The sequence below is a fragment of the Gossypium hirsutum genome, chromosome D08, assembly GCF_007990345.1.
Source record: "Gossypium hirsutum isolate 1008001.06 chromosome D08, Gossypium_hirsutum_v2.1, whole genome shotgun sequence".
Lineage (NCBI taxonomy): Eukaryota > Viridiplantae > Streptophyta > Magnoliopsida > Malvales > Malvaceae > Gossypium > Gossypium hirsutum.
In genome coordinates this window covers 57,136,599-57,150,936 of record NC_053444.1, presented here as the reverse complement: position 1 = coordinate 57,150,936, position 14,338 = coordinate 57,136,599, and the positions used below count along the sequence as shown (strand labels likewise).

Here is a 14,338-nt window from a genome sequence, read left to right as displayed (position 1 = left end):
AAATTGAGGGGTGAGGAAATGGACAAAAGGGTGACAAAATGAATACTAAAAAATAAAGGTGCCAAATTCAGTAAATAGCCACAGAATAAGAAACAAAGGATATGCCACGCAAGCATTAAAAATAAAGAAATGCCACGTGGAATAAAGTAAGAGGCCACGTAGGTACATAATGGTTGACCGCTAATAGGAGCGTCCCTTTTCGAACGGGTTTTGGTTTTTTCTTGGAGATGTGGCCAAGGCAAAGCGTCATTCTCCATGTATTTGCCCCTAATTGTACCGATATTTACAAATTTGCTTATTCCTTTTTTTCTTTCAAAAATAAAATACTATGGTTATTAATTAGTTAATCATTGATAAATAAATGACAATAATGAGATTCGAAATACAAAATTTTTAGTTAATTCGAAAAAAATAAAGAAAATGAAACAAAAAGGGGAAAATGAGGCAATGGCATTTCAGAAAATGTAATGAAAAACCAGGGTGTTTTGTCAAAGAAACCCTGTCAACTTAACCCACAAATTTATATGTTGTTTGCTTGAATTGAATGTCAAAAACCAGACATCGAAAGCCAAAACCGAAAACCCAGAATTAGTACACAGAAAGAAAGAAAGAACCAAAACATACACACAATCAGAAATTGCCTTCAAAAACGACACTTTTGAGTTTTACTTACAGTATAAACATACACGCACAGAGAGAAAGAAAGAGAATAGTTGAGAGAGAGACAGTTTTGTTTATGTAAATGCATCAGAAGAAATCTGGCAAACAACAAGAGATCGGAAACCTAAGCAGCGACTGCTTCAACAAAACCACTTCTCCATATCTCTTTTGCTCTCAATTCAATCACCAAAGCTACCTTGAATCAACCCCACGAAACAGGGTTGATTTTCCCCTTCCAAACAAGCCTAATCTCACCATCCGAGTCCCATTCCCACCCATATCACCAAACCCATCACCACCGCTACCAGCATCAGTACCAACACCAACAATAACACCAACCCATCATCATAAACAACCCGACTTTCACCATCATAAACCCTCCTTCTCCAATAACCCATCTCCAACTCATGCCCTTCTCTCGACTCCCCATAAGCGGCCTATAATGACCCACAATTCTCTTCCTCATTCCCCAACTCTTTCTTCTTTCAAAAACCACCGCCGTGACCATTGCAGAACGGTTGAAAGATTACCTCTTTTTCGGTATTTTTCTTGTTCTGCTTGTTTCGCTATTCCTTTTGATACTCAACAACTGGGTAGGAAACTTGTTCATCATTTGAACCGTGGCCGCTTGCTTTGTTTCCACTTGCGTTTTCTTGTTTTGCTTTCTCTCCCTTCGCTTTACTTTTTGGTTTCCGATCCTCGGCGGTTTTTCGTGTTGAATTTTCTTGCTTTGCTTGCTTTCTCGGTTACCCTTTTGGTTTCTCTTAATCTTGCACTCCCTCGCTTGCCCTCGATTCGATTGCTTCTTGCTCGTTCACTACCTGCTAAGTTTATTCAACTAGGTTCATCTTCTAAATCTTCAAAACCTGTTGTTTGGTCAATTGGATCAAAGCCAAAATCGGAGAAGAAAGCGAATTCGGGAACTTGGGTGCAGGTTTACAGTAATGGGGATGTATATGAAGGTGAATTCCATAAAGGGAAATGTTCAGGGAGTGGGGTTTATTATTACTGCATGAAAGCAAGGTATGAGGGGGATTGGATTGATGGGAAATATGATGGCTATGGTGTGGAAACTTGGGCCAAAGGGAGCCGATATCGCGGTCAATACAGGCAGGGATTGAGGCATGGAATTGGAGTGTATAGGTTTTATACAGGTGATGTTTATGCTGGTGAGTGGTCTAATGGGCATTGTCATGGATGTGGTGTGCATACTTGTGAAGATGGCAGCAAATATGTGGGGGAGTTCAAGTTGGGTGTAAAGCATGGGCTTGGCCATTACCATTTCAGGTGAATTCTTGCTCCTCCTCCTTTGGATAGATTAAGTGAAGAACCATTATTAGATTTTCATGTTGCCTTTGCCTGTATTGCTGTGTATCTATATATGGTGTTGGTCGTTCCAATTACAGATTTTGAAAGTGGTATTTAAAGCTTGTGTTCAATGGTTGCATCTCACATACTTACAGACTTCCAGGCTGTAGTTATAATTTCTTATTTTGGATTAGTGAACTACTCTGACCTACTGAAGTTGCAGCACTGAGAGGAATCTTCACTTTTAGCTTCGCACCTTCCCCTTTTTCTCTCTTTATTCATCTTGTTGGAAGTATAATCTCCATTAGTTTGAACCTGGTGAGTGAGCAAGTGATTTAGGGTTATTTGCTCTCTAGTTAATAGTCATATTATAGGAATATGTTTGGTATCTATTACTAACAGTAACATCCTAGGCAGTTTATTTGTTGTTTAAAGTTTAACCAAGACTGAATTGTAGCTATTGGTTTTATAGCTGTCTCTTTGATTTTGATTAGTTTATTCATTGTGTTTCCTATTCCATATTGTTGCTTGTCCATCTACTTCCAATCTTCCTCGCCTTGAATGCTGATAATAACTTCAACAAATTACTGCCTTGTCATCATTCATTGAGCAATTGTCTGATACAACCACATGTATAACATAAATTTCAGTTTTAATGACCGGTCAACTTTGTGATTGAAAATGCAGAAATGGGGACATATATTTAGGGGAATATTTCGCCGACAAGATGCATGGATTTGGGGTTTATCAATTTGGGAATGGACACCGGTATGAGGGAGCCTGGCACGAGGGAAGAAGGCAGGGATTTGGCACATACACTTTCAGAAATGGTGAGACACAATCTGGTCACTGGCAACATGGGGTTCTTAATGTTCACAGCACACAAAGCATCCATCTTGGATCCCCCCATGCTGTCACTCGATCTAGAGTCCTTAATGCTGTTCAGGTATTTTTCATATCATTTTCTTCTGCTCCACTAACCATTTTTGTATTATCCCTTTGTCCTGAGAAATTCGCAAGCCTTGTTCATGTTCAATACTATAAATAACCTACAGTTTCAAGGATAACTCGTGTATGAGTTCTCTGATAATTTCTCGACCTGTGTACAGGAAGCGCAGAGAGCAGCGGAGAAAGCTTACAGCATTGCAAAGATCGATGAGAGAGTAAATAAAGCTGTCTCAGCTGCAAACAAAGCAGCCAATGCTGCCAGAGTAGTAGCCGTGAAAGCCGTCCAAAAAAGAATGCATCAAGACAACAGTGATGATCCTCCAACTTCAATCGTCTAATACAAGGACTCCAAATGGTGCTGTGGTTTATAAATTCACTATATGGCGTCTTTTTTTATCTTGTCCATTATAATATTGTCCTATTATAAGAAATTATTAAAGTAAAAAGTTACCTGCTTGGAACCATGTTTCAATCATTGAAGAAGGTGGTTGATCATGGAGCAAGAAATGGGCCTCCATTTTTTTTCCTTTTTGTGTAATGGCTTGAGTAACGTATATAGGTTGAGTTCATGAGTGAAGAATGGCACTAAGGTGCTTTAAAGAGCCTGCAACTAGTCTCGTTTTCCTCTTGTAAATGTTGTTAGTAGCTTCTGTATATCCCGGAAGTCTGGATAAAACCGTCCAGTCCGGTCCAGTCTGGTCAGCTTCATATGTACTGCGGTTAATGTGAATAACCCATAAGATAGTTATAACACTATTTTTTGGACTCCATTGAAATCCCCCACCATTTTTGTCAACATTTTCTTATTGCAGATAAAACAAAAATACTTGAGTTGCAACCAAGTTATATAGGTCTTAACCTACAACTCATCCTGATATTCACCTAGTCTGCCAAGACTTGCTCTTATTAGAAGCAGTAGTTAACGCTTTCATTTGACATTTAGATGTTCAAACATTATTATCTCTCTTTCAATATTGTTAATCTGCAGTCCATGGAATCCTTATTAAAAGCTTACTCAACTGTTCCAACTAGAATTACACTGTTCATCATGGGGGCTCCAACAATTTGCAGGTGAACCGGACAGGTAGTGTGGACAGATTCTGTCTGCTACAAAAACTGTTTCACCAATTGAGTGTTGTCTTGACGATGGCTATAAATGCTAGTCTGAACATTGTTTGTCCACCGCTGGACATGAAGGCTCTGGCTTATTGGCCTTTTATCTTGTACGGGATTCAAGCCCAGCCTGCTTATAATTTCTTTGGGACATAAAATATGATGTTTAATAAAAGTATCTTATTGCCGCTTATAATTAAGTCTGAAATCAAGCAAGGTGATTCAACCATTGAAAACGTTGCAGGAATTGTTTTATACTAACAAAACTTTTTTACTGCTCCACCATTCAGTGTTGTTTCGACCCAAACGTCGAATCTAAGAAGAATGCTTTGTTATTTTACTTTTTCAGCAATTTCTTGAATTATTGTTCTGCCTTTTTTTCTTTCTTTTTTTTTATGAATTATGAAACTTCTTAAATGATTAGTACTCTTTCTGACCGTAGCACCAACTAAAGCTGAAAGGAGGGGATCATAGCTTGGAGAAAACTATGACATGAAAGCATCTGAAACTGTCTGGTTGTTTACGCGTAAAAGATTATACAGAAAATATTTTCTGCATTTTCTTATATTTGTTTCACAAAAAATAATTTAATTAACAAAAAATAACTTATAGGTCAATGTAAAATAAGCTATTTTTCTCTGTAAAATGACTTATCATTTTGAAAAACGTAAGTCATTTTCTGAAAGAGAGCTACTCTATAGTTAATTTTATTTTTATATAAAAATTAACTTAAATCAAACTTAATATTATTATATTTATAATAAATTTTATTTTTATTTTTAAAATTATTAAAATATTAATATAAAATATTATATCTTTCAATATTATTAAACATACATATTTACTTATTTCTATGTAGTCATATAATTTATTATTTTAATAAATTATTTAATATTTCAATTTTATTTTAATAATAAATTTTAAAAATAATAATTTTAAATAATATTCTTCACATATTATTAAAATTATTCAATATTAATTTTTAATAATAAATATTTGTTACAATTATAAACATGTAAATAATAAATATTTTGTAGTATAAAGGTTAAAATATATCATAAATCTATGTGCTCTTCACGAATTTGCAATTTAGTTTTTATACTTTTATTTTTAAGAATTTAGTTCCTCTCAGATTTGAAAATCAAGTCCAATTATTGACATTGTTAAATTTTTTTGTCAATTTTGTTGATGTCACATTTTTAAATAAAAACTACTCGCTTGATAGTCATGTAACTAAAAAATGGCGTTGTAATGAATCTGAATTTAACAAAATATTTTTAATATATGTAAAAACAATGTAAAATATAAATTTATAGATATAAAATAAACTCAATTAAACAAATTAAAAGATAAGAAAATCTCAAATATATGTTTGTTTCATTGAAAACAGCTTTTATGAAATATTTTTAAGAAATCTGTCAAACAACAGGAGATATTTTACATGGATTTATCCAAACACCAGAAAATATTAAATTTTCAAGGAAAGTAAGTCATTTTCTAAAAATCATTTTTCAAAAGCCATTTTCAGTGAAACAAACAGACCCTAAGAAGAAAACTCACTTTCAAAAGCACAAAAACCACCATCGAACCAAGATTGTAATGCCTCATTTGGTTACTAGTACAATAACATGAGGCGAAAATTTATTTATTACTTATATATATTACCATTGTTAAACATAAAATATAAAAATACTTGGCGTTTGAAAAGTCACCTAACAATTGAATTTGAGTGCAATTGCTTGTAATTACACAAGGATGACGTGTTTGGATAACCATTGCAATTGGTGGATCCAGTCTAATTTAGTGTAGTTGGAGCACCCAATTACACTTTTCAATTCTTAGTGAGAGGGTGAGAATTAAAGTAATTACGTAGCTAATTACACCCAAATCCAATTTTAAAGAATATTCTTATACAAGTTATAAAAATTATATTATAAACATGAACATGTATGAGTGTTTAGAATGGTTATGGCAAAAAATTCTTATATTATAAAAATAATGTGTATTTATAATTATTTAAATCCTTAAAAACTTCTAAAATTATAGCAAAAAGTTTATTATAAAAATAATTTACATGTTATAAAAATGTTATAGTATATCTATTTATGAAAAGTGATGGTCAATAAATATGGACATAACTTATTTATGTGTTCATGCTATATATTATAAAAATAATATATTTATATATAAAAAACACATCATATTTTTTTTATCATAACTTAAAATCTTTTAAAAGGAGTTAGTATTTGATATAATAGCGGTGTGCTTTTTTTTATTTCGCAAGGAGTTTTGAAAAATTGAAATGTCTCTTTTTTTTAAATATTTGTTTTTTTAATGTTTTATTCTATCCTTATAAGACACTTATCAACCTCCTGACTAGTCTTTTTTTTCAAATTAAGTTTATATATATATTTACAATTAAAGCTAGAGACTATTTAGATTATGAACTCATAAGGTTAACGCTAATTATGTAAATATACCATTTAAGAAAATGATGCTAGACACAAGCATAATAGGCTGCTCGTGAACTCTTCAATTTAAAACATTCAAAGTTTCGAAATGTAGTTGGAAAGACATTTGTTGTTCTAAAAAAATATTTCTCAAATTAACAACATAACATTAGTATAACATAAAAATAATGTTGGATCATGCTAGTATGTTGCGTTTTTCATAACTTTAATCATAGATGAAATTGAGACGATCCATACTTTGAAGAGTATAGGAAAACTGAGATCTCAATGATCTTAATGATGTAGATTCAAATTCAGATAACAATGAACTCGGTTAAAGACCAATAGATTATGATAAGGAGCATATGTTAAATATTAAAGAGGGAATAACCTAACAAATATGAACTAGAATAATTAGATAAAATTGCATATGATGTTCATTCTTCTTCTTCTTCTTCTTTTTAACAATTGCATTATCAACTACTTTTTTAAACTATCACAATACATATGATTATTTGGTTTTAATTTTTGTTCCTTCTTCATAAATTATTTTTATCATACTAATTTTTTTTATAATACCATTCAAAAAAATTAATTTTTTTATAGTAATTAATATTTTTTTAAATGAAAATAATGTAAGCATGTATTTACTATCAAAATAACATAAGAATTTATGATGTAATTAGACTCTATCGGTCAAACATGTTTAGAAAATTACAATTCCTTATAATGACAAGAGAGTAGTTACTACCATAGTAATTACATTTTTATTCAATTATTATGTATTGTCCAAACAAACTTTTAGTACAATTTTAAATTTAAAATTTAAAAGAAGTAATAATTGGAATGCAATCAAGTCAAGTCAAGCTAAAATACTGTTAAGCTCGAGCTCAAACTCGAATCAAAATTTGAAGCTCAATCAAACATTTAATTTTAAACTCACACTTGATTAAACTGTTTATCAACTTTGTACCAAGCTCGAACTTGACTTAATAATTAAACTTACGAATAATAACATAATTTAATAATATAAAAATATGAAAAATTCATGAGTCATTCAAGTTAAGTATTACTAAACTCAAATTTAACTCAATCGATAACTCAACTCGATAATTACCAAATCGAGTTCAATTTTTTTTCGTATCAAACTGAGTAACTTACAAGTACCGATGTCTCATTTTCACCCCTAGTAATAACTCTTGCAAAAAATAAAACCTCTTCAAAATAATCAAAGATTTCTCCTCTTTGCTAAAAATAAGTTACGAATATGGTCAAATATTACCAATTAAATTAATTTATTGCTAATCCATATACTAAAACATATATAAAAAATAATACTCCTACCAAAAAAATAATTTTTTTAAAAAACCATAAAGGCAAGGCGAGAAAATAAATCAAAAGAAGACTTAACATCATGAAGAAACCAACAACTCAATATCTCATATAAAGTTTCAACACCAGATTCTGATATAAAATAACATCATTGTCAAAAAAAAAGATTTCAATACGTTTAGATAAAACATGCAAAAACATCCTACGAAAGTTGGGTATGCTAATGTTATTGGCTCAGCTCTCAGTTTGCTCCCTCAACCTTCTAATGGTACTCCTCACCGTCACAGCGCTAGCAGTGCTGTTATATTATGAAATACAGCAACTTGTTAGAGATACTTAGACAATCTGAAAAAAGAAGCTAAATTGTTGAAACAGGGTAAACATGGGTATTTACTTCAAAGTATAAGCACCCCCGGCTTTGACTTTCCCGCAATCCTTGCAGCCCCAGATTCCAACAGCCTTTCTCTTCACTGCATACTGTAGGAGCAGAGTTTATTAGAACCAATACATGCAACTCAAATAAAGAAATGGCAACAGAAGACACAGCAAACAATTAAAACCGATAATCGAAACTATCTAACCTTTCCACAGAACTCGCAGAAGTACTTGCTGTGTTGACTGACCTCCATCTTCTTAATTTGCTTCCTCAAACTGGCACCATATCGGGTACCTTCATTAAGAGTCAAATCAAGGAATTAGAAACTTTAGACTAGAAAAGGCGAAACCTCCATCTTAATTTAGAATTACTTAAGAGAGTAAAGCTACTACATCGGTTAAAAACTTGAACAATTTGGATAAAATTAGAAAGGCATAATAATTTCCTCCAACATAAACATGGCTACTGATTAGTAACCCTCTCTAACAAAATAATACCGAATAAAATCCAATGGCACCTACCGTATTTCCCGACAATTCCGGCCTTCTTCGTTCTCTTAGTCTGCACCATGAAGAAATGAATGATTCAACAACTTGTACCAAGAAATAACAAAAAAGCCAATTAACATATAATAACCTATATTGCTTTCTTCAAGTTGAATTCTCCACAAAACCATATGAATAGGCAATAATTAACCCAATCCTAAAAGAAATCTATTCAAATTCTCTCCTAGCATACAACCAATGTGATAGTGAATCAAAATAAATAAATATCAGAAATAAATTGAACCGAGGGAAACTCATGAAAAAACAACTAACTCTATTCCCCCAATGATGTGAATATGATTTGTTTGGTTTCTTGTGTTCCTTCCTTTTACTTCTTTGATGCATGAGAAATGAAGATTTTGAAGTGAAAACAAGACAACAGAGCCGAACCCTTCACCCACAAACAACATAACTTTCTGTAGAACGCATTTTCTCAGGAAACAAACACATATAAAATTCCTAGAAAAGAAAAATGGAAATAAGAAGAGAGTACCATTGTAGTTAGGTTGAGAAGGTGTGTGGTCCGAGAAGCAGAGCGGCTCTTGGGAAGAAATCAACAAAGTCGAGTTAGGGTTTTCATGTTGGGGTTTTATAAACAACTTCAAATAACTGGGTCAAGACATTCGGGTCTTGATCCAACCCATCCCGGAGTTATTTCATTGGATTTGCTTTGAAATGGTGGGTAATTTGATGTGTAGGCCCTTTATCAACTTAGAAATTTTTAGGCTTTTCAAAGTTCCAACAAAGGCCCAAAAGATAATACGAGTCACTATTTTTTTCACTTCAAAAAAAAAAATATTTTTTATTTTACTGATTAAATAAAATTTAATAAGGGTATTACCTATTAGGCTTTTCAAAGTTCCAACAAAGGCCCAAAAGATAATACGAGTCACTATTTTTTTCACTTCAAAAAATGTTTTTCTAGTTGAAATAAAATTTTACAATTCAATAAGGGTATTACCTATTCTCCCTATAAATAGATGACACCGGTAGAGCTATTTACAGAATTTTACGATATTGTTACTTTGCACGAAAATAGAGAGAATTAATTCTTAACTATTGAATCTATTTTCTGGAATAACAATTCTACAAGTTTCTATTTGAGAAGAGATTTTTCATTTTCACACTTAAACAAAGAAAACTATTTCTAGTTCTGTGTTTTGATTCAAATTGTTCGAGCCCACAATCGAAGCAGTTCGTGGTACGAGAATAGTAGAGAAAATCATTTGGTTGAAAGTCGGGAACAACAAGGATCTGTCTATCCGAAAACATAGGTGCGAATTTGGTTCAGGGTTTATTGCTATAAATATCATAAATCGGTTCGATTTTTAAAATTTTTATTTTCAATGTACCAGAAAACCGTTTTCGAATCAGATTTTTTCTAACAAAAACAACTAAAGTAAACATATAAATGCTTAGTAAGTTCAAATGGAAAATACTATGTTTACCTTGTTCATATACAAGCATGTTAATTACCTTAGTTTTGACATAATTTTGGCTAGGACATGACACTTAAAATAACAACAAGTGAGCATAAGCATCCATGTTTATTAGACATTATAAGCAAGCTCAAAATAAGCCAAATCATCTCACTTTCACATAACTTCTCTTAATGTTAGTAGTCTATCATTAATCCATAAGAGCATGCCAATTTCACATAGTTCACTTTACATGTCATGTTCCATTACCAATCTATAAGATAATATTGATTCTATACAATTCACTTCAACGTTATATCAAATTATTTTATCGAATCCATTTCATTACATTTTCAAGTTTCATATTTCAATTATAATGTTTTGCCTGATGGAACCCTAGTAAAACGAACTTGAATACACGAGTAAACTACACCACACCAGGTAGCTCCTAAGAGCTTAAACTCAACATAGTCAATTATCACATAACATTTCAATTCAATCCGTTATTAGCCTTATATGCCAAATTCACTAGTTTTTCAAAGTATACTCAAGCACGTGTATATGTGTGTGTGAAATTAAACACTAACACACATATTACACAAGATGAGGTATCATGTTTCATATGACTTACCTTTTTAAAATACAAAACAAGTGGATCCTTCAGGGACTAATCCATAATTTTCGCTTTTTCTTTATTAGCTTCACTTTGATCCAAATCTTAATCTATATAAATATTTTGTTTAACAAATCAATACAAAATTTTTTATACAATTCCATGATATGCATGATCCTATATAAGTCCATCTTTTTTTTCATATTTTTTATTTTATTCAATTTAGTCCCTAAACTCGGGATAGGCATAACTTCCAATTTCTAGCTTCAGGTTAAAATCCGATTTCACATATTCTCAATAGGTACCTTGTATTTTTTATCTATAACATAATTTCATGATAGGTGTTAAGTTTATTCAATTTGATCCCTAATGTAACAAAGTTAACAAACAAGCTAAATTAACTTTACAATTTAGTCCTTTTATAATCCAAGTTTAAAATCTATCAATTTCAAGTCTAATTAATCAATAATCGCAACTTTCTAAAACTTTAATAGTTTATCAAATCGGTACATGGGCTAACTAAATCATGCTTCCATGATCACATATCTATAAAAAAATATATAAGAAAAATGTTTGGATTTCTTACCTAAATGTATAATCAAATAACCAAGGGTTTGAAAGCTTCTTCAACCTTTTTCTTTCTATGGAGGATGACAAAAGAGAAGGAAGATGATGATCTTCTCTTTCTTTCCACTTAAATTGATATATATATATAGTTTAATTAGTAAAAAATTAACTTAATAATTCTAATTAATTACCATAATCCACTTTTAATTTTACTTAGTGGAGTTGCCATCATTTTCCATTAACTTGTACTTAATAGTGGTTTATTAGCCATTTTGACCCTTTGTTAATTGCGATCTAAGTCCTCAAGCTTTTTATCAATTAAAATTCTATGGGGATTGCACTTTTACAGTTTAGTCCAGAATCTTAATTAACTATTAATTCAAAAAATTTACTCGAAAAATATTCAATATATTTTTATATTAACTCCATAAATATTATTATTTTATATTTACAAACTTGATTTACGAAAATGAGGTTCTAAAACTGCATTTTTCGGTACCACTGAAAATTGGGTCGTTACAGACTTGATATTTTATATGTATAACAATTGCCACTAATCGAGGAAGAGATTGTAAAATGATCTTTTCTGAGACAAAGGAATAGGGGAAGCCTCTGTTTTGTACGCTAAGTCTTTTTTTTATCTGCTAGATCGATGAAAATGGTTCATAAATTTTTAATAAATGTATAAAATTTCAATTGCTTCAGATCTTCCTAACACTTTGGAGATTTCGTAAAATATTCTTCAAAGATTTAAGAGTTTTGCTTTTTGATCTTTGTAAAGTCAGCTTTTAAATTATTGTTATTTGATTAAGCGTCTTTGTGGTGTTTATGTTATTAATCTAGAAAACAATTTCCCCACTGGGTGTTTGCTTTTGAAAATATTGAATTTTGGCTAATTGCTTTAATAATTTAGTAGTGTTTTTACTATTAAACTATTGTGTTGTTTGGTTCACCTGAATGGCTAAGCCATTTTGGGTGTATTCAAGCTACCACAGTGAAGCAAGCGTTTGGTTGGTTGAATGACCATTCTGTAACAGCCTGTTTTCAATGAAATCGAAACAGTAGTTTCGGGACCTTAAATTCGAGTCAGAAAGAAAAATTATTTTAATATTATTGCATGGTCTGCATTATGATAGAAATAACGTATGAAAATTTTGTTGCGAAAATTTTACCGATTATATGTTTAATTATAGAAAGGACCAAATTGCATAAAATGCAAAAGTTGAGTTATAGTAGCTAAAAGGATTAAATAGCTATAGAATTCAAAATTTGAGGTCCTTATATGGAAATTAGACCATTAAATGGAGTTGGTAGATATTTATGATGATTTATCCATGAAAAATTAGAAAAAGAAAAAGACTAAATTGGAAATTGAATTAATTAAATATGGAAATAAGCTAATATCATCTTATTTCATCATCTTCCCTAAATTAAAATACATGGAAACCCTAGATAAGAGAAAGTAAGCTCAAGCAAGTTGTTTTGGCTCAATTAGGTATGAATTCTTGTTTCGTTTTTAGTAATTTTTATATTTTCGAAATCGTAATAACCTAATCTATCTATTTTGGGGATCAATTTGCAAAGTTATCAAAGTATAAATTTTTTTCCATGGATGAGTATGCTGAAAATTTGAAATTCATGGTAGAAAATGAAAGGTTATTAATAGATAAACAACTTTTGTAAAGGAAATTTTCATGAAATTGTGATTTTAGGACTAAATTGAAAATATGTAAAATTTATAAAAAATTTCTAAATTTTGTGAAACACATGGGCTGTAAATGTTATATGAAAATTTTTGTTAGGCTTGGAATAAGGATTAAATTGCATTAATTTTATTTTTCGAGCCTAGGGATGAAATTGGAATTAATTAAAAGTATATGGGCAAAATGGTACTTTTTCCTAAGATGTAAATTGGATTGAATTGGATATGAAATGTATTAAATTGATGTTAAATTCATTTATATAGATCTGAAAAGATCAAATAAGGAGTTAGATCGAGGAAAAGAAAAAGTATTGGATTAGTAAATTCTCGTATACGAACAAGTGTCGAGGTAAGTTCGTGTAACTAAAATTGTATATTTATATGTTTAAATAGAATGTTATGCATGTGAATTGTATAAATGTCTTATGTATGAAATTGATCACATGTCCGATTACGTCCGATAAATAATAAGTCTCGTTTGAATAAATGAAATTCGATGGATACAAGATTTTCCGTATTGGTTGTGGTTCTGCATATGTTGTGGACACACCATAGCTCGGAAGAGCTTCCTGTTATAAGCCTCTCGAGCATCCTGTTACATGGTTTCTGTGAGCATCCGGTCGGTATTGATCCTATATGTGTTGCGGACATACCGCAGCTCTTTGTGAGCGTCCTGTTATATGATCGGTATTTATCTTGTATATATTGAGGACATACTGCAGCTCTTTATGAGCGTCCTGATATCAAGCTCTTAATGAGCTTCCTGTTATGGCATGCTTGAACTTCTTGATAATTGGCTATCCGGAGCTTCCTAATAATAGCTCTTTGGAGTTACCCGTTAAGCTCACATTAGCTTTCTGTTTTAAACTCTTATGAGCTTACTGTTATTAAGCTCGGATAAGCTTTCTGTTACATGGCTCACATGAGCTTCCTGTTATGTGGCTCGAGAGAGTGCTTCCTGATTATGTACTCTAATGAGTACCCCGGATATGAATTAACGGATTTACAGTTTTGTACACTTCGAGTGTACTACCGGTGTATTCATCGATATTTCAAATAAATTCAACGGGCAAAGTCCTGACATGGCTATATTGAACTTGAGATGACTTGTCATGAAAATGTATAAGTTATATGGAAATATGATATGGAAGTTATTACATGATGAACTCATTCATGTTCTTGGTGTTTATGTGAATTATTTGACTAACATGATTAGTGAAATTTTGTCTGTTTTAGGTTTTAAGCCAAATTGTTTGGATGTCATTTATATGTTTATTTTAATCAAAATGATTGGTAAGTTAATTTC

At 31.4% G+C, this 14,338-nt stretch overlaps 2 protein-coding genes across 3 annotated transcripts; one reads left to right on the top strand and one right to left on the bottom strand.

Annotated features, from left to right (window-relative positions):
* Window positions 1-438: 438 nt before the first annotated feature.
* LOC107886404 (uncharacterized) lies at window positions 439-3,686 on the top strand. The gene is made up of 3 exons (XM_016810354.2): window positions 439-1,947; window positions 2,656-2,914; window positions 3,078-3,686. Exons 1-3 carry the CDS (start codon window positions 743-745, stop codon window positions 3,252-3,254), a joined length of 1,641 nt encoding a protein of 546 aa, XP_016665843.1. The 5' UTR covers window positions 439-742; the 3' UTR covers window positions 3,255-3,686.
* Window positions 3,687-7,894: 4,208 nt separating this feature from the next.
* Window positions 7,895-9,364, bottom strand: LOC107886403 (60S ribosomal protein L37a). Of its 2 annotated transcripts, XM_041098548.1 has the most exons (6): window positions 9,226-9,291; window positions 9,006-9,123; window positions 8,709-8,748; window positions 8,393-8,481; window positions 8,206-8,288; window positions 7,895-8,109 (listed from the first exon to the last, which is right to left on the bottom strand). In XM_041098548.1, exons 2-6 carry the CDS (start codon window positions 9,075-9,077, stop codon window positions 8,046-8,048), a joined length of 348 nt encoding a protein of 115 aa, XP_040954482.1. In that variant the 5' UTR covers window positions 9,078-9,123; window positions 9,226-9,291; the 3' UTR covers window positions 7,895-8,045. The 2 variants fall into 2 exon arrangements, with proteins under 2 accessions (XP_040954482.1, XP_016665842.1); XM_016810353.2 differs by lacking the exon at window positions 9,006-9,123 and having other exon boundaries at window positions 9,226-9,364.
* Window positions 9,365-14,338: the final 4,974 nt, after the last annotated feature.

Excerpts from the sequence above, each read along its gene's own strand:
- LOC107886404 (XM_016810354.2), top strand. The coding sequence starts at position 743 with ATGCATCAGAAGAAATCTGGCAAACAACAAGAGATCGGAAACCTAAGC. Across the intron at positions 1,948-2,655 it reads CTTGGCCATTACCATTTCAG|AAATGGGGACATATATTTAG; the intron begins GTGAATTCTTGC and ends TTGAAAATGCAG. Across the intron at positions 2,915-3,077 it reads GAGTCCTTAATGCTGTTCAG|GAAGCGCAGAGAGCAGCGGA; the intron begins GTATTTTTCATA and ends ACCTGTGTACAG.
- LOC107886403 (XM_041098548.1), bottom strand. The coding sequence starts at position 9,077 with ATGCATCAAAGAAGTAAAAGGAAGGAACACAAGAAACCAAACAAATCA. Across the intron at positions 8,289-8,392 it reads TCTGCGAGTTCTGTGGAAAG|TATGCAGTGAAGAGAAAGGC; the intron begins GTTAGATAGTTT and ends CTGCTCCTACAG. Across the intron at positions 8,110-8,205 it reads GGGGGTGCTTATACTTTGAA|CACTGCTAGCGCTGTGACGG; the intron begins GTAAATACCCAT and ends ATAATATAACAG.